Genomic DNA, 25,664 nt, shown 5'->3' on the forward strand with positions numbered 1-25,664 from the left:
ACAACTCCTGACTCTGTGCTCAGGAGTCACTCCTGGTGGTGCTGACGGGACCGTGTGTGGTAGTGGGGATTAAACCGGGGGCAGGTGCTTTGCATGTCACGTGCCTTAACTCCTTTACTATCTCTCCAGCCCAGAATGTTTGAAATATCCTATATCTCTGTATGATATTACGTAGTGATTAGAAATATAGCCTCTATAGGAGATAATTTATCGGGATTAATTTTTTGTTTCTGTTTTTAGGTAAAAGTGATACAGGTAACCCTGGACCCGAAATTAGTAAGATTCGAACACCAGAGAAAAAATCTACAGAATCAAAACAGGTATGCTGTCCACATTTAGTGAATCTATTGGGGTTTTTTGTTTGTTTGTTTTATTTTGTTTGGGGGCCACACCTGGTGATATTCAGGGGTTATTCCTGGCTTTGCACTCGGGAACCATGTAGGGTGCTGGGAATCAAATCTGGGTGGGCCACATGCAAGACAAATGCCCTGTCTGCCATCCCTCTTGCCCTGAATGCATCGTTCTGGTAAATGTAGTATGATTGATCGTCTTAGAATCGGATGTAATTTTGATATTTTGTATTTGTTTGTTTGGTGTTTTGTTTTGAGGCCACACCCAGCAGTGCTTAGGGCTTACTCTTGGTTCTGTGCTCAAGGATCACTCCTGGTGGGGCTCGGGAGACCACATGAGGTGTTGGGGATTGAACTTGGCTTGGCCGCCTGCAAGCATAGCCTCACCTGCTGTACTGTTGGCTCCAAGTGTTCTGATGCTTTAAAGACCATTTTTTTTGCTTTGTTTGTTTCGGGACCACACAGCACTGTGCTGGGGGTACTCCCCACATAGTGCTCAGGTCACTGTGCTGGGCGGTACTTCCCACTCAGTGCTCAGGTCACTGTGCTGGGGGTACTCCCCATCAGTCACTGTGCTGGGGGTACTCCCCATCAGTGCTCGGTTGCTTCCAGCAGTGCTCCACAGACTGGTGCTGGGGACTGACCCTGGGTCTCCCATGTGCAGAGACTTCAGAGACCCCTGAGCATCCCCATGGCCTGTGTGTCACGAGGACGGGAGAGGCCCTGTTGCTTTCTCCCTTCATCCCCCATATATATTCTTTTAATTATTTGATTAATATTGATTTTTTAGAGGTAGATAAGAGGCAGGTGGTCCCCAACCAGCAGTGCTTGGGGGAGCAGTTCCCAGCTCTTCCTGGTGGGCATTCCCAGTGGTGCTTGGGGGACTGAACCAAAGTTGGCCCATCTACGTAGGGCCAGCACCGTAACCATTACGCCTCTGGCCCCGTGGTTAACCGAATACTGACGTGCGATGATCTTGGACTTAGACTTCCCGTGAAGACACAGTTACAGATCAGTCACTGGAATAATCTTAGGATGGAAAGAGCTGTGAGGGTGACGGAGGGGAAGATAGGAACACTCGTGAAACACCTGTAATTTTATTTTTTTTTAATTAAAAAAAAATTTTTATTCAAGAGTCATGATTTACACAGTTACTGACAGTTGCACTTGAGGCGTACAGTACTTGAACCCCAGCCCCTCCACCAGCATCCACTTCCCTCCACCTCTCGTTCTCGGAGACACCGAGGTCCCGTGTGACGTCTCTTAGAAAGCCTCTCGTTACGCGCCCGAGTCCCGGCTTCTTCCGCCCATCTCCAGTCAGGGTTTCGCGCTTTCTGGGCTGACGTCTCTAGGCTTCTGGACCTCGGGGTTTCTGCTGGGGTCACTCAGCCCTGCCGTGGGATGGATTTGGCAGTCACCCGAACACCAGTGAACAGACACCAGCAGCTAAACACGGCACGCCGGTGAATATGCTGATGGATACACATGGCTGAGCTCTTTTTTTTTTTTTTTTTTTTTTTTTGCTTTTTGGGTCACACCTGGCAATGCACAGGGGTTACTCCTGGCTCTGCACTCAGGAATTACCCCTGGCCGTGCTCAGGGGACCATATGGGATGCTGGGATTTGAACCCGGGTCGGCCGCGTGCAAGGCAAAACGCCCTACCCGCTGTGCTATCTCTCCAGCCCCCATGGCCGAGCTCTTAAAGGCGCTTGAGCCACAAAAACCTGGTGTGTCAGAATCGGCCCCGGTCCCCTAAGCTGTTGGTCCTTCCTCTCGGTTTGTAAGGGACCACGGGGAAGTGTTTTTTGCTTCCGTTTCACTCTCCAGTGCCAGGCACAGCGCACCTGGGAGGTCCTTTATAAATATTTGTTGAAGAAATAAATGTCATTATCTCGTGGCAGAAATTTACAGCGGGATCGCTTATACAAGGAGTGTTGCTTTTATTGCTTTCCTTCTCCCTTGTTTAAATTGGCTTTTCCCCCTATTAATATAGATAGTATTGAGGGGCGAGGTGTATACAATTAAGCCAGAAGGAAATAACATGTTATAATGATTTATATAGTGAAGAAAATAAGTGGTTATCTTTCCAGGGAATCATGTGTGAAATTAAAAAACGTTTTCAGAGGAATTAAAGTGAATATGTAATAAAACGGCAGTGATGTTATGACTCATTTAATATGCTGTTGGGTTTTCTTTTTTGTGGTCTTTTTGTGCTTATTTATTTATTTATTTTTGTGGAGGGGGGGCACACCCAGCAATGCTCGTGGGGTCACCCCGGGCTCTGCACTCAGCGATCAGACCTGGCAGTGCTTAGCGGACCATGTGGTCAGGGCCCAACCCTGGTCAGCCGCGTGCGAGGCCAGCGTCCTACACGCTGTGCCCTCTCGCTCCGGCCCCTTCTGTGTCGTCTCCTGCCTGACTGCAAACCTACCCCTCCATTTGCTTTTCGGAGAGTGGGTGGGTGGGTGGGTGGGCGTGCCGTCTTCCTGCCGGTTTCAGATACGAGTGTGGCTTGGGGGCTGGGGTGGGCCGGGGTGGGGAGGAACGTGGCCACCCCCCTCCACCCCCCCCCAGCCCCGCTGGACTTGGACCTTGTGTGGTTAAGAGGAAAGACGTCTCTCTCTCTCTCTCTCTCTCTCCAGATCGACTCGGAGTCGAACCCACAGAACAGGAGCCCAGAAGCCCGGCCCGGCGTCGTCTACCCCGCGCCCAAATTTCACCGCAAAGAGAACCTCACCCCCCGGCACATCCCCCTCCCGCTGCCCGCGCCGCACGCGCAGTACGCCGTCCCCGGCCGCCACTTCCACCCGCTGGCCCCGCTGCCGCGGCCCCCGTTCCCCGTCCCGCAGCACCAGAGCAACCTACCCGAGCCGCCCAGTCAGATGCCCCCGGCTCCGAACCAGGGCCTCCCGCCGCCGCAGAGTACCCTGACCCAGCTGCCGCCGCCGCCGCCACCGCCGCCCCCGCCGCCCCAGCTGGCGCCCGCCTACCCGGCAGGACCCAACGGCGCGTTTTTCGGCAACCCGGTGTCTCACCGGCCACAGTCCCCGCCTGCGGAGGCCGGGATGCCCGAGCAGCCCCCTCCCCTGCTGCAGGACAGCCACAGCCCCCTGCGAGCTGCCACGCAGCCCGGCCCCCTCCTCCCTTCGCACCTGAACAACTTCCCGGAGGAGAACCCCCCCGGCCTGCCCCTCGGTGAGGCCCTCGGTGAGTCCCCCCCCCCACTAACCCCTGCTGGGCAGATGAACCACTCAAGTCCACGGGGTTAGGGGCGAAGGAATGAATTTGCAGCCGCCGATTCATTCCTTCACAGAGTAGCCAGCAAAGCCAAGCCCCTTCCTCGAGTCAGAATCTGACTCCAGGTGCGATGCCGTATGAAGCATGCAGTTACCACCTGAGGTCCTAGCGCTCGACAGATGAGGGAGAGGCGTCACTGGCGCCACCGGTTCCTGGCAAATTTAGAAGCTAGCCGTCTCCCAAAACTGGACCCATTTGTCTCTGTGGAGGAGATCTAGTCGTGAAAGAAACGCCGGGTGGGGGTGCGGGTGGGGGGCGTGGTCTCGAATCTCGGTGTCTGGGGAAACGTCCGACCTCTCCCCACTGTGTCTTGCAGATCGCGTGCACGGGACCGTGGCCTTGGAAGCCTTAAGGCAGCAGCACGTGCGGCTGCAGCAGTGGGGCGAGCATCCCGCCTATCTGAGTCAGGGTAGTCTTCCGTACCCCCACCCCGCCCACCCGAGCCCGCACCTCCAGCACCTTCCCCAGCCTCCCCTCGGACTGCACCCGCCACCCCTGAGGGCAGACTGGAAGCTTCACAGCAGCGCCGAGGAAGAAGCAGAAGCGGCAGACCCAAGGTATTTATTTCCCGGACTCCGCGCGGCCTCCGGAACACGCCCCCTGCCCCGCCCCCCTCTGCCTCCTTGTGCAGTGGTGGCCCTGCTAGTCGCAAGTTGGGGTCTGGCCCCCCCTCCACCCCCCCCCACCACCAAGTAATTGGGAGGCGGACTCTCCGGACACGTGGCTGCCCGGGGGTCCTGACTGCCCAGAGGGTTCACGCAGAAGAACTTGCGGTGCCACACTAGGCACGGCCGGTCCGCTAGGGACTGTCCACTCACGGAGACCCTGCCCCGGGCCCTTCTTTGGGAGGGAAAATTGCACCGAATACTCGGGCCGTGTTTCCCTTCTGTGCTCAAGTAAGACTTGCAAAAGGAATGAGTAGGGACAGAAGTAAGCTGATGGTCGCAAGCTCAAGAGTAAGAGCCGCTGCAGCTGTCTTACTAATCCTGGGCCGTGAGCAGCCCCGACTCCGCTGGCTCTCGGCTTCTTATTTATTTTTTTTTTTTTAATGGGAATGCAACGAAGTGGCTCCTGACCCCTTCTGGGACGGTTCGTCCCTCTGGGGGACCTTTCCTCACCCACCTGCACTCTCCCAGGGGCATGTAGCCGCAGCGACCGAGGACGGGACTCGGCACAGCACCGGGCTCTCTGGGGCCTGGCGCTTCGGGCCGAGCTGGATGACACGCGCTTCCCTCGAGGCGGTCGGTCGCTCGTTTCTGTCTCGTGTTCATTCTGTCAGAATTACACCGAGGGGGGGCTCGAGCCACCCCCCCCACGAATGTGCCGATGTGCCGGAGCCCGTCTGCTGTTCTCTCCCGCTCACACTGTATCGTCTTTACGTAGGTTCCAAGACCTAATCAGAGAACTGTCTAATCGCGACCCAAGCGAGACGCGGGAACCGGCTGAAATGCCGCCACCTCAATCAAGACTGTTGCAATATAGACAAGTGCAGACTAGGAGCCCACCAGCAGCCCCCGCCCCCACGGCCAGTGCAGACCACAGTAGCCACTTCCCCCCCTTCCCCGACAGCAGTCGAGACGCCGAAGTGGCCGGCAGCCCGGCCTTCCCGCCGCGCCTGCCGCCCGCGCTGCTCAGCGCGCCCTTCTCATTGCCATCCGAACACCTCGCCCCTCCTCCCCTGAAATACCTGGCGCCCGACGGAGCGTGGACCTTTGCTAACTTGCCGCAGAATCACCTGATGGGGCCGGGTTTCCCCTATGGCCTACCTCCATTGCCTCACAGGCCGCCACCGAACCCCTTTGTACAAATCCAGAACCATCAACATGCTATCGGTCAAGAGCCATTTCACCCATTGTCATCTCGAACGGTCTCTTCTTCTTCGCTCCCTAGCTTAGAAGAGGTAAATGCCTTTTCTCTTTTTGCCTTTTTTTGCTCGTTTTTATTTTATTTTATTTTATTTTTTTACTTTTGGGGTTGGTGGTTTTTTGTTTTGTTTCCTTTCTCTTTTTTCCCTTTCCTTTTTGGGATGAGTTGATCGTGAAAAACAAGAATAATAATAATCATCATAACCGACATGTACAGGTTTGGTAAGAGTGGGCAGATCTCGGAACTTCATTTCTCACCCTTTTGTTGTAGTATTTCAGGCGTGGTAGAATGGTGATTGTTGTTGAAATCCGAAGCCCTTAAGAGTCTGCGGTTGCCGTTTTAGAATGTTGAACATCTGACGGATGTGAGGAGGCTTTTTTGTTGGTCTGTTTGTTTGGGGCGGGGTGAGGGGGGCGAGGGAATCATTATTTTTCGTGATTCATCTTTTTTTTTTTTTTTCTTTTTGGGTCACACCCGGCAATGCACAGGGGTTACTCCTGGCTCTGCACTCAGGAACGACTCCTGGCGGTGCTTGGGGGACCATATGGGATGCCGGGGATTGAACCCGGTTCGGCTGCGTGCAAGGCAAATGCCCTACCCGCTGTGCTATTGCTCCAGCCCCGTTGTGATTTATATTTTTTGTCGCACTTGTTGGTGACAAGCTTGTTGGTGCGAGTGTCCCTGAAGTGTCCAGTCCCACATTCTGTCCCTCTCACTCTTCATGGGGCGATTCCTTTCTCTCGGGCTGCGCACGGACCCTCCCTGATGTCCAAACTTCAGGATTTCCAGGTGTCTCACGTAGAATTGAGTCTGCTAAACTAAGCATTTTAAATGAACCTGCTTTTTTTTTTTTTATCCTAAATTACTTCGGTATTTCCAAAGAGCACCTACACAAACTTTCACTGATAGGAGAATCTCAGTAATTTCAGGGTATAAGGTTTTCCAAACAGCACCATTTGGCCTGCCCTTTAAAAATTGTCTGGCTGTTCTCATTAAGCTTGCAGCTCTGAAAGATAAGAATGGGTAAAGCTGGTTGTGGTCATTGTCACAGATGTCTTCTTAAAACAGGATAGACACTTTCCAGCTTTGATACGTGAGGAATACTTTCTGACAGCTTCATTCTGGCAGACTCTAAATGGTTTTTCTAAAGGCCTTAGGAATCACTAATTCATATGTTTTGCAAAATTTCTGCTATAGATGCTGATTAAAATGTCAAGTTCCATAGGAAACGTTCTATATCTTATTTATAGGGTTTTGGTGATAATTTGCTCATATTCTTCCAGCATTCATTGACGGGCTCATTTTGTATGATAACTGTCATTAAAACAACGTAATTGCTATCTTAGGCTCTGAATGTAAATTATAAGCATCAGATGAATTGGTAACTGTACATATGTATTGTGAAGATCTTGAAATTTGGAGCCACAGCTTCCAAAAGATTCAACACATGTGACAGTATTTCAAATTATAATGGAATGGCTTTACAACTGAACAGTGATGCGATTTTTCAGTTAGCGATATTTTATCAACCTGCCTATTTATTGAGGATAAAATGTTACAGAGCAAAATTCAACATGTTACCCATTTCAAAAGTATGGCTCGTTGGATTTTATTACACACAGAATTGTGTAGCAGGCATCACTGTGTGAGTACAGATTGTGTGTTTGTGTGGGGGGGTGGCTTTTGGAGGGGCCATACCTAGTAGTGTAAAGGTGGGCATCATGGCAGTGCAGGGATCTAACCCAGGGCCTCAGACTTGTGAGCCCGACCACTTCTGTGGCCCCAGCCTACAGGAAAGTTTCACCATCCTTCTAGAAACCCTACAGTCCCCCATGCGCAGGTGCTCACAGCCCTCCCTCTGTTGGGTCCCCAGCGACAAACCTACTTTTAGGCCTGTCATAGACATTTCACGTAAATGGAGTCTCATAGTTCATGGTCTTTTGTGTCTGGCTTCTTTGATTCAGCATCATACTTTTGAAGCTCATCCATTTGGTAGCACATCTCAGTACTTCTCACGTTTGTTGGTTTGAGGGGCAATGCTGTATTTGCTGTACTATGTTTCAGGCCCTTTTTGTATTTTTTAAAAAATATTTATTTCTGGGGACTGGAACGATAGTACAGCAGGGAGGGCGTTTGCCTTGCATGCAGCTGACCCAGGTTCGAGTCCCAGCATCCCCTATGGCCCCCTTGCGGACCACCAGAAGTAATTCCTGAGTGCTAAGTGTGTTGACCCAAAAAAAGCAAAATATATATATATATATATATATATATATATATATATATATATATATTTCTAAGTCTTTCATTTTTTGCTATTAAAAGTGGTTGCTTTCATAATTTTTCCAAAATGGCTTTCTTAAAATTTTCTTTTGTTTTCATTATAAATTGGTCCTGTATCTCTGACCTTGCAAAACTCTATTAACTTGGTTTTTCTCTTTGTTTGTTCATTGCTTTTGGTATTTGGGCCACTCCCAGCTGTGTTCAGGGCTTACTCCTGGCTCTGTGCTCAGGGATCACTCTTGGTGCGGCTCAAGGGACCATATATGGAGTGCTGGAGATTGAACCTGGGTTGTCTTCTGGCAAAGCAAACTCCTTATCCACTTTCCTTTCTCTCTAGCCCCTCTCTTAACTCTTTTTGAAAAGATTTTTAATTGAGATTCTGAAGCTCACAATACTATTAATAATGGTTTCTCCATTATGGTTTCACCATGCCCATCATGAGACTTTTTTTTTGCTTTTTGCTTTCTGGGTCACACCCATCGATGCATAGGGGTTATTCCTGGCTCTGCACTCAGGAATTACTCCTGGTGGTGCTTGGGGGACCATATGGGATGCTGGGAATCGAACCCGGGTCAGCCACATGCAAGGCAAACACTCTCCCCACTGTGCTATTGCTCCAGCCCCTTAATGGGTATTTTTGTAAGTACTTTCAGACTTTCTGGATAGCTAATAAGAAGCTTTGTTCTTCCTTTCCAATCTGGGTGCATTTTATTTCCTTTCCTTGTCTAATTGCCCTGGCCAGATCTCTAGGACCGTGTCTAGGCTACATATTTTGTGAAACTAGAGGAATGCAAGTACTCTACCGTGAGTTTTCCAAATTTTCTTCTGTTACTGAGTTTCCTCCTCCATCCCTCTCGGAGAGCCCAGCAAGCTGCCGAGGGTATCCCGCCCGCACGGCAGAGCCTGGCAAGCTCCCTGTGGCGTATTCGATATGCCAAAAACAGTAACAAGGAGTCTCACAGTGGACGTGTTACTGGTGCCCGCTCGAGCAAATTGATGAACACCGGGAGGACAGTGCTACAATGTTTCCGAGTTTCCGTCTTTATTCCAGTGTGGTTGGAGGATCACTTTAATCTCTTGAAATTGATTGAGACTTGCTTGTTTTGTGGCCCGGCATTTGACCTATTTTAGCAGAATGTTGCAGGTTCACTGGAGGAGAAGGTATATTTTGCTCTTGTGTATACTGCAATATTCCATAGGCCTGCCGGGTATTTGGTTCAGATACTTCTAATTTTGTTTCCTTTCAATCTTCTGTCTGGATTTTATATTTATTACTGAAAGGAGGCTATTGAAGTCTCCAGCAATTAATGCTGTGTATTGTAAATTGCATATTTCTTCTTTCAGTTCTGTCAGCCAAATGCTTGTGTTAAGGGGAGCATGTCATTTGTGTATATTTATATACTCTCATCCTCTCTCATCAAGTTTTGTCTCCAAGTATATTTTTCCTGCTGTTTGTAACCAGTTTCCTTCTGGTTATGGTTTACACGGGGTGTCCTAGCATCCTTTTGGTTTCTTTTTAAACTTCGGATCATTTGTTTCATGACTTTTCCAAACAAGTTTATTTTTTATTTTTCAATTTTTTCAATTTTTTAATTTTTTTTATATTTTTGGGTCACACCCAACATTGCACAGGGTTTACTCCCGGCTCAAGCACTCAGGAATTACTCCTGGCGGTGCTTGGGGGACCATATGGGATGCTGGGAATTGAACCCGGGTCAACCGTGTGCAAGGCAAATGCCCTACCCGCTGTACTATCACTCCAGCCCCCCCAAATTTATTTTTTAAATCCACTGAATTTTAATTATAAGCCCATTTAAAATTTGAAACTGAGTTTTTTTTTTTCCAAGTCTGTATTTGTCATGTGGCTCTTGACAGATTTCCTCCACAGGGCCCCCGTGTCTGCCGTGTGTGTGTGTGTGTGTGTGTGTGTGTGTGTGTGTGTGTGTGTGTGTGTGTGTGTGTGTGTGTGTGTGTTAACGCTTGGGCCCGTGAGGTTCCCGGGGACTGGCTCGAGCTCTGAGAACCCTGCTCTCCGAAGTGTCTCCTTCTCCAGCCTTTCCTCCAGTGCTCTCCTCAGTTGCTGACTCTGGCAGTGCCCACTCAGCATCTGCCTGGAAGTATTTTCATTTTTTTTTCCTTTTTGAGTCACACCCGGTGATGCACAGGGGTTCCTCCTGGCTCTGCACTCAGGAATTACCCCTGGTGGTGCCCGGGGTACCATTTGGAATACTGGGAATCGAACCCAGGTTGGCCGCGTGCAAGGCAAATGCCCCACCTGCTTTGCTATCGCTCCAGCCCCCTGGAAGTATTTTCCACGTAGCCCCTTTAGCACTAGTTGAGTTCAGAGCAAAACCAGGTTGAGACCAAAGCAATGTAGCACAGCAAAGCAGTGTAGACACTGGCCTTGCGTGTGGCTGACCCAGATTCAATTCCCGGCACCTCTGTATGGTTCCCTGAGCACTGGAGTGATCCCTGAGCACAGAGCTAGGAGTAAAATCCTGAGCACCGCAGGTATGGGCCAAAAACAGATAATAAAAAACAAAGCAGAGTGAGACAAGAATAAGGCGAGTGTTTGTGTTGTTTGTTTAGAGGACATTTCCCAGGGAGCCACCGGACAGATCATAAGAAACAGTATCTCAGTTCTTTGAGAATGGGCCCGTGTCTGTTCCCTCCAGGGCCGGGCCGGGAATGACAGGCCTGGGGCTGAGGCCAGTCCAACAGACGGATTTCCTTGTAGAACACTCCCCTGGTTGCTGTGAACTTGGTTTCTCGAATTTCAAAAAAGATTCAATTTTGGTTTGTTTTACTTTTTTTTTCTAGTTTTCTTTATTGCTTTTATGAAGGTAGATGTATGTTTTCTTTTAGTTTTGTTTGTTTGTTTGTTTGTTTTTGGTTTTTGGGTCACACCCGGCGATGCACAGGGGTTACTCCTGGCTCTTCACTCAGGAATTACCCCTGGCGTTGCTCAGGGGACCATATGGGATGCTGGGATTAGAACCCGGGTCGGCCGCGTGCAAGGCAAACGCCCTACCCGCTGTGCTATCGCTCCAGCCCCTTAGTTTGTTTTTTAAACTAATGTTTGTACCTGTTATCACTTGTGCTATTTCAATTTGAGCTACCAAATGAGTTCATAATGTGTGGGTGAAACTGTTTCTGAATATGTGTGTGTGTGTGTGTGTGTGTCTGTGAGAGAGAGAGAGAGAGAGAGGAGAGAGAGGAGGAAGGAAGGAAGGAAGGAAGGAAGGAAGGAAGGAAGGAAGGAAGGAAAGGAAGGAAGGAGGGAAGGAAGGAAGGAGAAAAGAAAGAGAAAGGAAAAGAAAGAAAGAAAGAAAGAAAGAAAGAAAGAAAGAAAGAAAGAAAGAAAGAAAGAAAGAAAGAAAGAAAGAAAGGAAAGAAAGAGAAAGAAAGGTTTATATTTTGCCAAATATTACACAGTATGAGATAATATTCTTCAGTGATTGATTTATTTCAGTTGTCTTTCATTTTGGATTTCAGTTCTTTGTGTCTTTGTGCTTTTACTACTTGATGTTCCTGTTTATGAAATGCAGAGAAGGGGCTTCGCCTGCCACTGGGTTCTTGGAGATCACCTTTATAAAAACAATCGTTCACCTTTGTTTGGATGCATGAGACTCACAAATAATGACTAGCTTTTGCAACATTGAAAAATGCTTTGACAAGGAAAATATTATTTGTACCATATTGCAGATTTTGACATTTTCAGTGCATTTGGATAACTTTTGTGTATTGTGGGGTACAAAATGATTCTGCCCAAATCAATGGTTTATGTACTTGCTGTTTATTTTCAGCCTTTTAAAATCATTTTTTTTTTAACATTAGAAATACAGAAAGTGTCTTGTTTCTCTCCGTGTTGTGAATTATATTATTGCCAGAAACCTTGGTAGATAGAAGACTCTTATGCAGGATGAGAACGTCTAAATGTTAGTTTAACAGTGAACTAGAGCGGAGATGTTTTTTCATATTATGTTTTTTTGTGTGTGTGCGTGTGTGTTTTTAATTATAATCTAGTTTTCTTTTGACAATTGAAATGCCTGATGGGTATGAAAAAATGTCAGAGCTAGAGAAATGATTTCTGATTTCCCTGTGCAGAGGTGGGCTCTATGGCATTTAGCTTTTTACAGCACTGATACATCTGAGCGCATGAGAAATCAAGGGAGGGGGCACCAGTCGGGAAGACTCGAACTTCCCCAGTTGGCCTGGGCCAGTGGTACCTCACGCTGGGGCAGCTTGCTCTCCTCAGGGTGGTCCTCGGGTTCTCCAGGCCGGACTGTGGGGGGCTTCGCTGCTCGTCGGGTGCTGGGGCACGTCCTGCGCGTTCTCCTCGTTCCTCCTGGTCTGGAAGGGCGGGAGGAAGCCAGGTGGGCCAGGTGACGGGCCTTGCCGGATTGGAATGGATCCATCCCTGCCGCTAAGTTGTCACACTTGGCATCAGTTTGGGGTTAGGATTTGACTTTCTAGAGGGGTTTTCTTTTTTCTACATTTTTTATTTTCTTTTTTGGGTCCCACCCGGAGATATCTGCTCAGGGGTTCTTCCTGGTGGAGCTCGGGGGGCCATATGGGGTACTGGGGATCGAACCTGGGTCGGCCCTGTGCAAGGCACACAGACGCCCTACCCGCTGGCCGCGGCCCCGCAGAGGGATTTTCTGTTTGGGCGGCTTCCCACCCTGCCTGGTGTGATGTGGGGCTCGAGTCGAGGCTGAGCTGTTTCCCACCTGCCGAGTTTTCTCCTCCTGTGCCCGTGGGTTTCAGGACCAGGATTTGACTCTGCCTAGCATTTGGGATGGCGGAGTATTTGGGTTTGATGGGGTCGAGTTTGTCTCCCTCCCTTTTCCCCGGCGCTTGTGTGTTGGGGTGGGGGAGGGGGCAGCAAGCAGGGGTGCCCATCTGCGGTTTTCCTCGCTTGAGTTTTATTTTACTTTACTTAACTTGTTTGCGTAGGTTTGGGGGCCACATGTGGCAGTGTTCAGGGCTTCCTCCAGTGTCTGCACTCAGGGGTCACCCCTGGCAGACGTGGGGAATCTCCCATGGTGCCGAGGATGGAATCGTGTCAGCCGTGTGCAGGGCACAGCGCCCTCTGCCACACCCGCTCGCCAGCCCCTTAGAGTGTTCAGAGTCCCTCGGGAGCCCTCCCTCCGCTTCTTTTGATTTTAATATTCATTGCTCTCAGTATGTAACTAAATTGAAGGAAAATTTTGTCTTATAGCTGTTTTGAACCACTTATTTTGAATGTGCTACTCTCCCATGATTTGATCCCCCCCTTTCTCCTCCCCCACCCCTTTCTATGTCTGTAGTGTCTTCTTGTCTGCTTAAGTTTACCCTTAGGCTGATTTGCCTTTTTTGGTTAAGATTTTTTTTTATATATCAAGCTAAGGGACGGCTTCCCAACCCCCCCCGCAACCTTCCATAATATTTTTGAGCCTTCAGTCCTCCTTCTGAAGCAGACACGGCTTTGCGAAACGTCCGTTTAATCTCAGATTGACAGAGCCGATACTAGGGCAGAGCCAGGCCTCTATCACTTAGGATGTGCGCCACTACGAAGACGCGTCTGTTGGAAGGACTCGCAAGTAACGGGTGGAGAATTCTCTTTAAAAGTGTCAGGGAGGCAACCTCAGAGTTGATGTGCCGTCCCACTCGGGGCTGTTGCCCTGTGTGTTCTCAGAAGCACCTTTCCTAGCTGGAGGTGCCGGGACAGCCTTCACTCCAGCCAGCTACAGGATGTGTGTTTCTATGCTGTACGCAACATGTTTCTTTTCTTAAGTGTTGGTTTTTGAGCAGACACTCCTGAATCATTTCTTCCTCTTTTTTTTTTTTTTTTTTGCTTTTTGTACACCTGGCGATGCACAGGGGTTACTCCTGGCTCTGCACTCAGGAATTACTCCTGGCGGTGCACAGGGGACCATATGGGATCGAACCCGGGTCGGCCGTGTGCAAGGCAAACGCCCTACCCACTGTACTATCGCTCCAGCCCCTCTTCCTCTTTCTTTCTAACAACCCTGGATTTTTGAAGTGAGTTGAGTTTTGGTTTCAGTGTGGCCTGAGCATGCCCCCCACCTCACATTGTTAACTGTGGCCTTGACTAGACCATCTCACGCACATGGCAGAGGCAGTGATCAGCAGAGTAATAAATTAGACCCCCGTGCATGCTTACATGATCAAAGCTAATCATTTAGATGAGATATTCTATTTTAATTAAAGTTTCTGGCAGCATAGTTATGAGACTTGGAATTTCCACCGGAGCAGTTAGCTCTTCCTTCATGATTAGTTTTGATAGTGTTAAGGATAAATAATTAAGTTGCTAACCCTTCTCCCCCACTTATTTATACACATATAAGCGAAACGGTTTGCTGAGCTCAGTATGTACATTAGAGTGATACTTCACAGGGCTGAGATGCCGCACCAGAGTGATAGCACAGGAGCTATGACGCCTGCTTGCACATGACCGACCCAGGTTCGATCCCCGACATCCCAGAGTGGGACCCTGAGCCCTGAGTGCAGAGCCAGGAGTGAGCCCTAAGCACCTCTGGTGTGACCCCCAGAATGAAGAAGCAAAAAGACCAGTGTGCACAGTTTTGCTTAAACTGACAACTTGACACAGTCTCATTAGCTTTGGGGGCAATGCCTGCTGCTGCTCGCGGAATCGGAGTCTCCGGAATGTCAGAGGTGCCTGCCAGCTCTCAGAGCATCTCCCCGGGCCCCCGGCAGCTCTCCTTAACTATAGAAATATTTACAGTAGTCATTTTTTTCCCCTTCCGAAGTGGGTTTTAAAGTTTTAGCATTCTATTTTGATATTTCGAAAGATATTAGATGGAGACTTCAAAAAAATTGATGGCATGTTTAGCGGTATAAGGATTGCACAGTTTAACATTATTTATAAACATCGCTATACATATTTATAAAAATGCAAATGTATACACAGACGTATTTGTATAAACATGCAAATCATATTGATTGATCCTGAGTCAGAAGTAAGAACGCCTGACAGAGGAGAATGAGCCTTGAAGCGGTGAATAATGAAATCACTTAAGATTCGAGGACTCTAAAATTAAACCGGGTTGTCAGTCACTGCTAACACCGGATTGGCAGGCGAAGGAAGGAAATGAAGTCGTTACATGAAGCGGGCACGAGCAACAGGAAGCAGAAAGAAATCCAGACAGGAGCGAAGGAAGCAGCAGACAGTTGAAGTGGGGAGCAGAGGGCCTTCTCTGCCCGGATTTAGTTTTCTTGTTCAGAGAAGGGGTCTCTTTCTAAAATTTTCGTGGTGGGGCGTTGGTCTATGAATGTATTTTATAGGAATATCCTGAGAAGAAAAAAGCTGAAATGCTTTTTTTTTTTTAATTTAAATTTTTTTCACTATATTTGATAACATTTAATATTCAAACACCAATTCCACCACCATTCCACCTTCCTACCACCATATTTCAGATGTTTCCATCCCGAACCCCAACCCCTGCCCCAAAGCAGAACCGAAATAATTTATTTTGTGTTGTTGATTATGAATAACCACAGAAAAGGCTCCAAAAAACGTTTCCATGGAGGAAAGTCTGTAAAGATTGCTCTATTTCACCCAGGGGCCAGTAAGCCCTTCTATAAGAGATCACGAACATGGGGGCTGGAGCAATAGCACAGTGGGGAGGGCGTTTGCAAACGCAGCCGACCCGGGTTCGAATCTCAGCATCCCATATGGTCCCCCTGAGCACCGCCAGGAGTAATTCCTGAGTGCAGAGCCAGGAGTAACCCCTGTAACCCCTGTGCATCGCCAGGTGTGACCCAAAAAAGCAAAAAAAAAAAAAAAAAGATCACTAACATGTTGTTAAAGGTTGAGCCCTGTGTGCTATATCTGTAACCTATCACTGTATCACTATCATCTCCTTGCTCCTTGATGTGCTTGAGCGGGCACCAGTAATGTCTCCATTGTGAGACTTGTTGTTACTGTTTTTGGCATACCGAATACGCCAGGCTCTGCCATGAGGGTGGGATACTCTCGGTAGCTTGCCGGGCTCTCCGAGAGGGGCAGAGGAATCGAACCCGAGTCGGCTGAGTGCGAGGCAAACGCCCTACCCGCTGTGCTATTGCTCCAGCCCATCTGTAACCTATATCTGTACAAATATGTTTTCCTCTAAGATTGGTTGCCTTCTGCCTTAAACCCCATCAAATGTGGTTTACACTCTTGGAGTGCGAGTGTGAGGTATGCGAGGTCCAGGAACAGGTTCACTCGTGGGTGAGGCGCGGCCCGAGCGTGTGGAGAGCAGCAGTGAGCCCGGCGCCCGTTGAGTTCTGGAGGCTTCCAGCTGCCGGGGGCTGGGTCCGAGGGGCAGGGCGGGGCCTCACGCACCCCCGGCCAGGGTGCCCGGACGGAGCAGCAGCTGCAGTGCTGGAACTCACTGCCCAGGTCGAGTTTCCGGTCGCTGCTGGCTTGCGCTCTGGCCCCGCGGAGTTGAGATGGCCTGAGTGGCCTCGTGTGGGTCCCCAGGGTGTTATTTCAGCAGGTGCGCCCAGTTGCGGGTGGTTGTTCAAATCGGTGATTCTGTTTGAATATTCTGGTGATAACAAAAATTAAAATGCATCCTCACTGACTCTCATTAGGACTCTAAAGCCTTGAGCATCGGAACTCACTGGGGAGTGGTGAAGGTTTTGCTACCCCCTTTTTTCATTTTTTATTTAGCATCGTAATGGTTGTGTCTTTTAGGCCAATCCCAGTGGTGCTCAGGGCTCACTCCTGGCAGGGCTTGGGGGCCATAGGGGGTGCAGGGATCCAGCTGGGGTCAGTGGCACGCACACTAAGCACTGTCCCTGCCGTACGATCTCACCCCTCCCCGCCGCCCGGCCCAGCCTCCCTTTAAGGGAACGGAGGCCTTGATGTTATGGGAGGACCTGCCATTTTGGTGGGCGGCCTTAGAGCCGGGCTGAGCCCCGACTGTTGATTGGGAGCTGTTCGGGAGCATTGCGCCTTCTTCATGTCTTTGTACTGTAGCACTGTAGCACTGTCATCCCATGTTCATTGATCTACTCGAGCGGGCACCAGTAACATCTCCATTGTGAAACTTGTTGTGACTGTGTTTGGCATATTGGATACGCCACGGGGAGCTTGCCAGGCCCTGCTGTGCAGGTAGAATACTCTCGGTAGCTTGCTGGGCTCTCCGAGAGGGACAGAGGAATCGAACCTGGGTCAGCCTTGGCTAGTTCCCCCGACCCCTTTGTACCGTGAGGGCATTTATTCCTGGAAAACAGAGAACAACTTGCAGTCACGTCCAGGAGATGATGTGCCTCAGCTCCCACGGCTGCCCTAGGGTGTCCCCAAAGTGCGTCTGGACAGTTTTGAGTCACAGAAACAGTTGCGGGTGAGGCCCTCGGGCTCCTGTCCGCCTGAAAGCCGGATGTAGTTCGTGTCACAGTTCTCGAAAGCTGTCCACCCAGTTATCGCAGGTCAATATGTGGCCCCTCAGAGACTCAGTTTAGGAGTCTGACATTCGAGGATGTTAACCCTACGGAGGGTACTTTATTTCTGTGTTCTCCAGAAAGGCCAGAGAGCCAGGGAGATGGCCCAGAGGACCGGATGTCCCGCTTCGTGTGCACGAGGCCTGGGTTTGATCACTGCCAGGAGAGACCCCCAACTCAGACCCTCCTGGCCTCTACTGGGTGTGCCCCTCCCCTCAGGAAAAAAACCACACTGACAGTATCTTGTTTTTTAAAGCTGAATATTTTAATTATGATCATTTTGTATGTTTAGAGAAAATGCAAATAGTTTTCTGCATTGAAGGTGAAATTCTGCTGGGAGCTACCCTTCTCTACCCAGCATTGTGCCCCCTGTAAGTTGTGTTGCGGTCTGTAATTGATACCTTGACTTTCTTATTCCGAAGAAGTAAACAGGAACCAAATAGATTCAAGGTAGCTCAGAATGTCACAGCCGTGCACCTGACATTTCCCTTTCAGAGTTAATATTAAATTCATCCTAGTGTCTTCTCAATTAACTCATGTTGGGACGCAGGAAAGTAATATTGTTTGTTGGGAAAATACTATTTGCAAACAGTAGCATCCTTGCCCGCCTGAGGTGGTTCAAAGGTTTATCTCCTCCCCCCACCCCAGCCCCTTAAATTGACTTGAACCCACTTTGCTCCTAAGGCACGTTCATTTTTTAGTATACCTTCCTTTCAAGAAAAACTGTAACTGGGCTGGAGTGATAGTACAACAGGGAGGGCTGCTGGCCAGGGTTTGATCCCCGGCATGCCATACGGTCCCCTGCGCCTACCAGGAGTGATTCCTGAGCACAGAGCTAGCATGAAGCTCCTGAGCACAGCCAGATTTGACCCAAGAAACAAAAACCAAAAAAAAAAAAAAAAATCAAACAGTAACTGAGCCCAGAAGTAAACATATTACGGTTTTGAAGACGAAGATACAGTTTGCTTTTGTTAATTGACTGAATCATATGAACCTGATGTTTTAAGCTGCTTTTTACATTCCGTTCAGATCATTCATTTTATTTTTTACTTTATTATTATTATTTTTTCATATCGAGGCCACTTCCTGCAGACTCATCATGGCATAGGCTAGAGGAGGCCCTCCCCGGCCGTACTTGGTGCCTGACCCAGCTGTGCCTGAGACCAAGGCCCTGTCCCTCCCCACTGTGTTTAAAGCAGTAGTCAGTCATCTGGGGAGCCAAGTGGACTCAGGCACCCACTGGAGCCCAGGGAGAGGATTCTGCCTCAGAAACCTCCTTTTATTTTTATTTTTTTAATTAATTAATTTTTTTATTGAATCACCATGTGGAAACACAAAGCTTTCAGGTTTAAGTCTCAGTTATACAATGCGCGAACACCCATCCCTTCACCAGTGCACATATTCTACCACCAAAAATCACAGTAACCTCCCCCACCCCCCCGCCCGTGTAACTGGTAAATTTCACTTTACTTTCACTTTACTTTGATTACATTCAATATTTTAACAAAAAACTCACTATTATTGTTTGGAGTTTCTCCCCCCAGAAACCTCCTTTTAGACTGGGGGGATGACTCAGGGGACCAGACCATGGGTTTGCAGGCTGGAGCCCCAGATTCTGTCTCTGGCCCTGCTTCCCACACCCCCAGACAGTGCCAGGTTTGGCCCGCCTCCTTTCTCCCCCGATTTCTCCCTTGGGAGCTTGGCAGATGGCCCCCAGTGGCTCCCGGTGCTCGCCCAGCAAACAGGACTGTGAGTTCCAATCCTGGCACTACCTGTAAGCAGAGGCTGTCCTCACAGCCTCACTCTCCGGGGTCTGGAGAGGAAGAGTATGTTTCATTTTCTTCAGATCGTAAATAGGGAATCCATCCAATCTGACCAATATTTTGATTCTTTGTCAGGTGCTATAGACGACTTCCGCATGCTGTGCATAATGCACAAGTGAGTCGGATCTAGTCCCTGCACTAGAATTTTTGCATATCCTTGACCTTTCCTGTTTTTTTTTTCTTTTTGGGCCACACCCATTGATGCTCAGGGTTTACTCCTGGCTCTGTGCTCAGGAATTACTCCTGGCGGTGTTTGGGGGACCATATGGGATGACGGGATTTGAACCCGAGTCGGCCGCGTGTAAGATAAATGTCCTCCCTGCTGTATACTGTTGCTCTGGCCCCCCTTTTCTGTTTTTCTTTTTTTTTTTTTTGTGGGGGGTGGTTTGGGGCAGTGCTCAGGGATCACTCCTGGCAGTACTCGAGCGGCCATATGTGGTGCAGGGGATTGAACTGGGTCCGCTGCATGCGAGGCGAGCACTCGAACCCCTGCCCTCCTGGGGCTGCTGTCCTTGACATTGTAATTCAGGTCAAGGTGCTGTTGCTGATCGGAGAAGCACTCAAAAGCAGGTCTACACGAATGCAGACTTAAAATATTCTTAGTTTAACAGTAAAATTCTAGCACATCCAAAAATCAATTTAATGAATGATGCAATAGCCTTCATGTTGTTTGAGATTCAGTAGTGGAAAAAGATACAAAGCAATGCAGTTTAGGGACAATTTAGACTACGTATGCAGATCCCCGTTTATGTACTTTTGAAAAGCCAATACCCCAGATCCTTGCTCAGAGTATAGACTGATCGTTGAAAAAATTTTGTTTTTTCCCCCTTATTCAGTGTGTTTCAGAACATTACATTTGAAAGTAGTCTGAGGACCAGGCGTGTGACCCGTTTGTCGCCGTGTAAGTCCGCATTTTCCAGCACGTGGTCTGATTTCCGTAGTCAGGCTGTGGACGTGGCCTCACAGGCGTTCGGAGTTGCTACACTTGAGTTTAAATAGATGCACTGACGTACATCTACATAGATGTACTGACGAACCGCCATTAAATGGTGATGTCACGTAGATAATTTTATGACATAGGAAGGTGTACAGTGTGATATTTTAACCTGTATCATTTCATTTAAAATAAACATGCATGTGTATGAGCACCAGGGAAGGAATTTTTTTAAAAATGCTCGGTTTTCCTACTTGGAGTGATGTTAATGAGCTAATCACTGTGTGTCAGTAATGAGGTGTTATTAGACTCATCCAGCCAGTGTGCAAGTCCCCAGCGACCTTTCAGATTGTCGCAACTGCTGGGACCGTCGCTTTGATGCAGTGTTTCTTCAGAGATGACTCACTGGGCAATTTCCAGATTTCTTTTGGTTCCTTCTTTTTTTTTCCTTCTGTGAAAGAGAGCGTTTTCTTGTTGGTTGTTTGACTGCCCGAGAGCGTCTGTATAGAAGCGGCCAGATAAGCGATGCTTTCTGCCTTGGCTGACACGGGCTCCGTTTTCTTCTGGGGCGTCGTTATGAACCAGGTGTTGTCCTGTCCTGGAAGTTTCTATTGGCCAGAGCCGTGAAACTTTCGGACACGTTGTTCTGTCCCCGGCCAGCGAGCGCTCCAGCATGGTGGCGTCAGAGTTCTTCTGACACGCAGCCCTTCTCGGTAGCCCCCTGGCTTCCGGCGTAGAAAGACGCCTCTGGTTCTTTGTGTGTTATTTCCTGCCCGGGCCGAGGAACGGCATTTCTCAGAAGCCCTGCTGGAGACGCCTGGTGTGCCGACGATGCTCACTGCCGTGGATTGTCGCTGCTTTCCCACTGCACAGGCGTGACGGTGCTTGGCATGAAAAAAGGGGGGAGGAGAGAGACAGACAGATAGACAGAGGGGAGAAAGACAGACAGAGACAGAGAGACAGACAGAGACAGAGAGAGGAGAGAGAAAGAGAGATCATGAGTTCATACTGATACTTCTTTGTTTTTATTTTTCTCATTCTGGGGCCACACCCAGCAGTGCTCAGGGGTTACTCCTGACTGTGCTCAGGAGTCATCCCTGGCGGGTTCAAGGCAGGATGCGATGGCAGGGACCGGGCCCGGTCAGCTCGTGCAAAGCACGTGCCTTACCCGCTGGACTATCGCTCCAGCCCTAGACTGATATTTCTAAATGAATTATTATTAATTCATTTAATAAAATGAATTAAAAATAAAATTAAATTAAATTAAAATAAAATTTTAAAAATAATATTATTTTTTGTGTGTGTGTGGGCAGGGACACACACACACACACACAAACACACACACACCTGGCAGTGCTCAGGGGGCCATTTGAGGTGCTGGGAATTGAACCTGGGTCGGCCATGTGCAAGGCAAGCACCCTACCCGCTATACTAGCTCTCTAGCCCACTAAGTAAATTTAAGGATGGTAGGGTTTTCCACATTTGTGCTTATTTTATTCTAAAAGTCACGGTTTCCAAAGAATAACTAGCAGTATTAATTATTTATGTGGATCCACAGGCGTATATATGTGTATAAAGAGTAGATTTATAATAACAACGCTAATGTTACATTGGCAGTAAATACAGTTGACCATACCTGTATGGTTCAGTTTGTCCTAAGTATATTCCTTAGAGACACATAGTTCACATACCTTATTTTAGGAGGCTTTTGGAATCCTTAGTGTGTATTTAGAGGACCAATTTGATAAGCATTCCAGTGCATTTCTGTTTGGTTTTAATATTACTTTGTTGAAATCTAATTTTTATTTTAAGGAGCACTTAATCACACACAGTCCTAAAACTAAATTCTAGAACCTGTAATATCCATAGAAGCTAAACTTCCACACAGTTCTCCATTCTTAGCTTCTCTTTTCCCCCTGCAGGGAACCATTCTTGTTTGGGGCTGGTATATTGGTGCTGGTCGATGAGGAGGGCCTTTCCAACACAGTGCCCGGACATCCCTCTCAGCATGTCTACCTGGCCACACCCATGGGGGCTAGGGGGGCTTCCAGGGCTGCACCAGCTGACAGGAAGGGACCAGGTGATGCTGGGGATTGAACCAGGGTCAGCCACACACAAGGCAGGTGCTTGAACCCTTGTACAGTCTCTCTGGCCCCGATTACTCATTTTTCAGCTCATTCCTCTCTTGCTTGCTTTTGAAAATATAAGCAAATATTTCCACGTGTTGTTCCCTTAGTTTCCAGAGAGACTTCTTGTTCAGATTGCTCTTTGCCGTGTGTGTTGGCCATCCCGTATAGTTTATAGCTGGCGGTTGATTATTGAATTCGTCCCCAGTTGATGGGCATTTGGAGCATGTCCAGTTCCCTGGCCATATTCCAAACAGTGCTTTAGGAAGTAGCTCTGGGGTAGGGGTCGGGGGAGGGCCTAGAAGGATCTCAAAGAGCTTTTTTGCTCACGAAATATTTTAAAAGGCCTGTTGATATGCTTATGCAAGCTACCAGTGTTTGAAACTATTTAAGAACAATTGACTTCCCTTAAAAATTCAAATGATTAACCCATTCTGGTTAACATGAAATTTTTTTTTTCTTTTTGGGTCACACCCAGCGATGCTCAGGGGTTACTCCTGGCTTTGCACTCAGGAATTACTCCTGGCGGTGCTGGGGGACCATATGGGATGCCGGGGATCGAACCCGGGTCGGCCGCATGCAAGGCAAACGCCCTACCCGCTGTGCTATCGCTCCAGCCCCTTAACATGAAATTTTAACGGAAGTAGCTGTTGTCCAGAACATGACATAGGTTGAGTGAGAAGAGTGCAGTGTTCTCAGCTGTGCCCCGGGTCCCTCCTGGTGACGCTTGGCCCAGGGGCCCTGAGCTTGAATGGGAGGGCCCTGCGATGTAGGGACCCCCAGGGCCACACGCGGGGTGCGGGAGAGACGGCGTGTGTGGTACTAACTCCCAGCCCTGCAGTGTCGCAAGAATCTCTCCAGGGATGTACCTGGAAAAGTTCACTTTAATGGCGTTTTAACTTATTTATTTATTTTTCTTGAATCACCATGAGATTTCCGTTTTCAAAGCTTTCATGATTGAGTTTCAGTCATACAACGATCGAACACCCATCCCTCCACAAGAACACCCAGTGCTGGCACAGATGCAGGGAGATGGGGACTCTCATTCATTGTTGGAGGGAGTGCCGCCCGGTCCTGCCATTGTGGAAAGCAGTATGGGCAGTCCTTAATGACATTTTTTTTTTTTTTTTTTTTTGCTTTTTGGGTATAACCTGGCTATGCACAGGGGTTACTCCTGGCTCTGCACTCAGGAATTCCTCCTGGCGGTGCTCAGGGGACCATATGGGATGCTGGGAATCGAACCCAGATCGGCCTTGTGCAAGGCAAACGCCCTACCTGCTGTGCTATCACTCCAGCCCCTTAGCGACATTTTTAGATACAGAAAGATGAAGACCGTTTGGAATGTTCACTGATGGAAAGTCGGTGATCTTTTAGAGAGCACTCCAGCCAACACCACAATCTTTTCATGGGTGCACATAATACTTGCCAGCAAGGAATGTCATGGGACCATCCAGAAGTTTAACTGAGGGCCTGAAGCAGAGTACAGCGACTAAGGCGCTGACGTTGCACCCATCCCACCCGGGTTCCATCTCTGGCATTACCATCCCCCGAGCCCCACCAGGAGTGATCCCTGAGTGCAGAGCCAGGAGAAAGCCCTGAGCACTGCCTGGTGTGGCCCCCAAACACAAACCAAAATTGCATTTAACTGAAGAAAGATAGAAATACAGACCACAACACATCCTCAGGACTGGAAACTAGAGTCCACGTGTAATGCGTAGATTGCAGCGTTGTCTCAAGGAAAATTAGAAGCCGTTTTAGCTAAATTAAAGAATTTATTTTGGGATTGTGGCCATCCCTGGTAATGCTTGAGGGTCACTCCTCGCAGTGCTTGAAAGACCTTGGGGGTGACGGGGTGTCAGGGATGCAGAAAGCTCATCAGAGCCTCACCCATGCACGAAAAACGCTGCGCCACGGAGCCATGTCCCCGGCCCAGAAACACGGCGAAAATAGAAAGGTGCCATGTGATGCCACCCCAGTGCGCCAGCTTAGGGCTCATCTTGGCAAAGATGACACATCCCAGATTGATAGTTTAAGCTTCTCTCCTGAGAAATTAGAATAAATGGGGGCAAAATGAATTTTAAGTCAGAGGGCGAAAGTAATAGACACAAGTACAAAATTTAATGGGATTGGAAGCAGAAAAAAAAATCTACAAACTCCAAATCTGGTTCTTTGGAATGATCAATAAAATTGATAAACCAAAAATTAGGAAGATCAGCAGAGATTATTCCCCAGCTGCCGTTATCAGGCCCAAAGAGGAGAAGTCGGGATAGTTCCAGCACCTTTGGGAGGGTAGTTTTGTTGTTGTTGTTGTTGTTGTTGTGTTTGTTTGTTGGTTTTTTTTTCTTTTTGGGCCACACCCGGCGATGCACAGGGGTTACTCCTGGCTCTGCACTCAGGAATTACTCCTGGCGGTGCTCGGGGGACCCTATGGGATGCTGGGAATCGAACCCGGGTTGTCCGTGTGCAAGGCAAATGCCCTCCCTGCTGTGCTATGGCTCCAGCCCCAGGAGGGTACTATTAAGGGAATACTGCAGACACACCACACAGTGAAGATGAAATAAATGACACACAGACAGTCTTATTACTGTTAAAAAATTGAATTTGTAGCTTCAATATCTTTCAAAGAGGGCTGGAGCGATAGTATAGCTGGCCGGGTGCTCACTTTGCATGCGGCTGACCTGAGTTCAGTCCCAGCATCCCATATGGTCCCCCAAGCACCACCAGGAGTGACTCCTGAGCACAGGGCCAGGAGTAACCCCTGAGCACCGCCAGGTGTGCCCCCCAAACAGAACCAAACTGGGGCTAGACCATCCCATCTGGTCCCCCAAGCACTGCCAGGAGTGATTCCTGAGTGCAGAGCCAAGAGTCACCCCTGAGCATAGCTGGGTATGGCCCAAAAAACAACAGCAAAAAAAATCTTTGAAAGAGGAAATCTCCAGATGGTTTTCCACTTAACTACTCCAAACATGAGAGGAAGAAAAAAAACACACCAGTTTTTGCCTTTTTTCTTAATTTACAGTAAACTAGACCAAGTTAAAAGCATAAAAAAAAAAAATCGACTTGTACCTGTGAAAATTGATGTAAACATCCTCAGCAGAACATTAGCTAATTGAATTCAGTAATGTATGGGAATAGTACATCTCTGCAAAATCAAGTCTTAATCCTGGAATGCATGGCCGATTCAGGACTGGAAAATAGGCCAGTGTGTTCCGCCCTGCTGGCAGGCACAGGAGCGAGATCACACAGTCCCAGCAGCAGATAGAAACCAGAACCCCAACCCAGCTCCACAGCCTGTGCTTCATTTTGAAAGTACCGATTTCTCACGTGGAAAGGAAACCTCGCTCTGACAAAGGGCTTCTATTAAAAAATCCTTCCGCTGCTGTAGAGATTGGACGCCTTCTCAGACTAGGGAGAGGAGAAGGCGGCTACTCCCAGTAGCCTGTTCAGCATTGTCCTAGAAGCTTCCGCCAGTGTAATAAGACAAGAAATAAAATGTGTAAGTACTGGGGAGTAAGAAAGAAAACTCTCCTGCTC

At 48.6% G+C, this 25,664-nt stretch overlaps 1 protein-coding gene across 3 annotated transcripts in view; it reads left to right on the plus strand.

Annotated features, from left to right (window-relative positions):
• HELZ (helicase with zinc finger) overlaps nt 1-25,664 on the plus strand; it is a 180,975-nt gene that overhangs the window by 138,883 nt on the left and 16,428 nt on the right. For all 3 annotated transcript variants that reach the window (XM_055130350.1, XM_055130351.1, XM_055130352.1), the window contains 4 exons: nt 241-320; nt 2,994-3,558; nt 3,965-4,205; nt 5,032-5,548. In XM_055130350.1, coding sequence (XP_054986325.1) covers nt 241-320; nt 2,994-3,558; nt 3,965-4,205; nt 5,032-5,548 — 1,403 coding nt within the window. The remainder of the gene's footprint in view (nt 1-240; nt 321-2,993; nt 3,559-3,964; nt 4,206-5,031; nt 5,549-25,664) is intronic.

Source organism: Sorex araneus, chromosome 3, assembly GCF_027595985.1.
Source record: "Sorex araneus isolate mSorAra2 chromosome 3, mSorAra2.pri, whole genome shotgun sequence".
Classification (NCBI taxonomy): domain Eukaryota; kingdom Metazoa; phylum Chordata; class Mammalia; order Eulipotyphla; family Soricidae; genus Sorex; species Sorex araneus.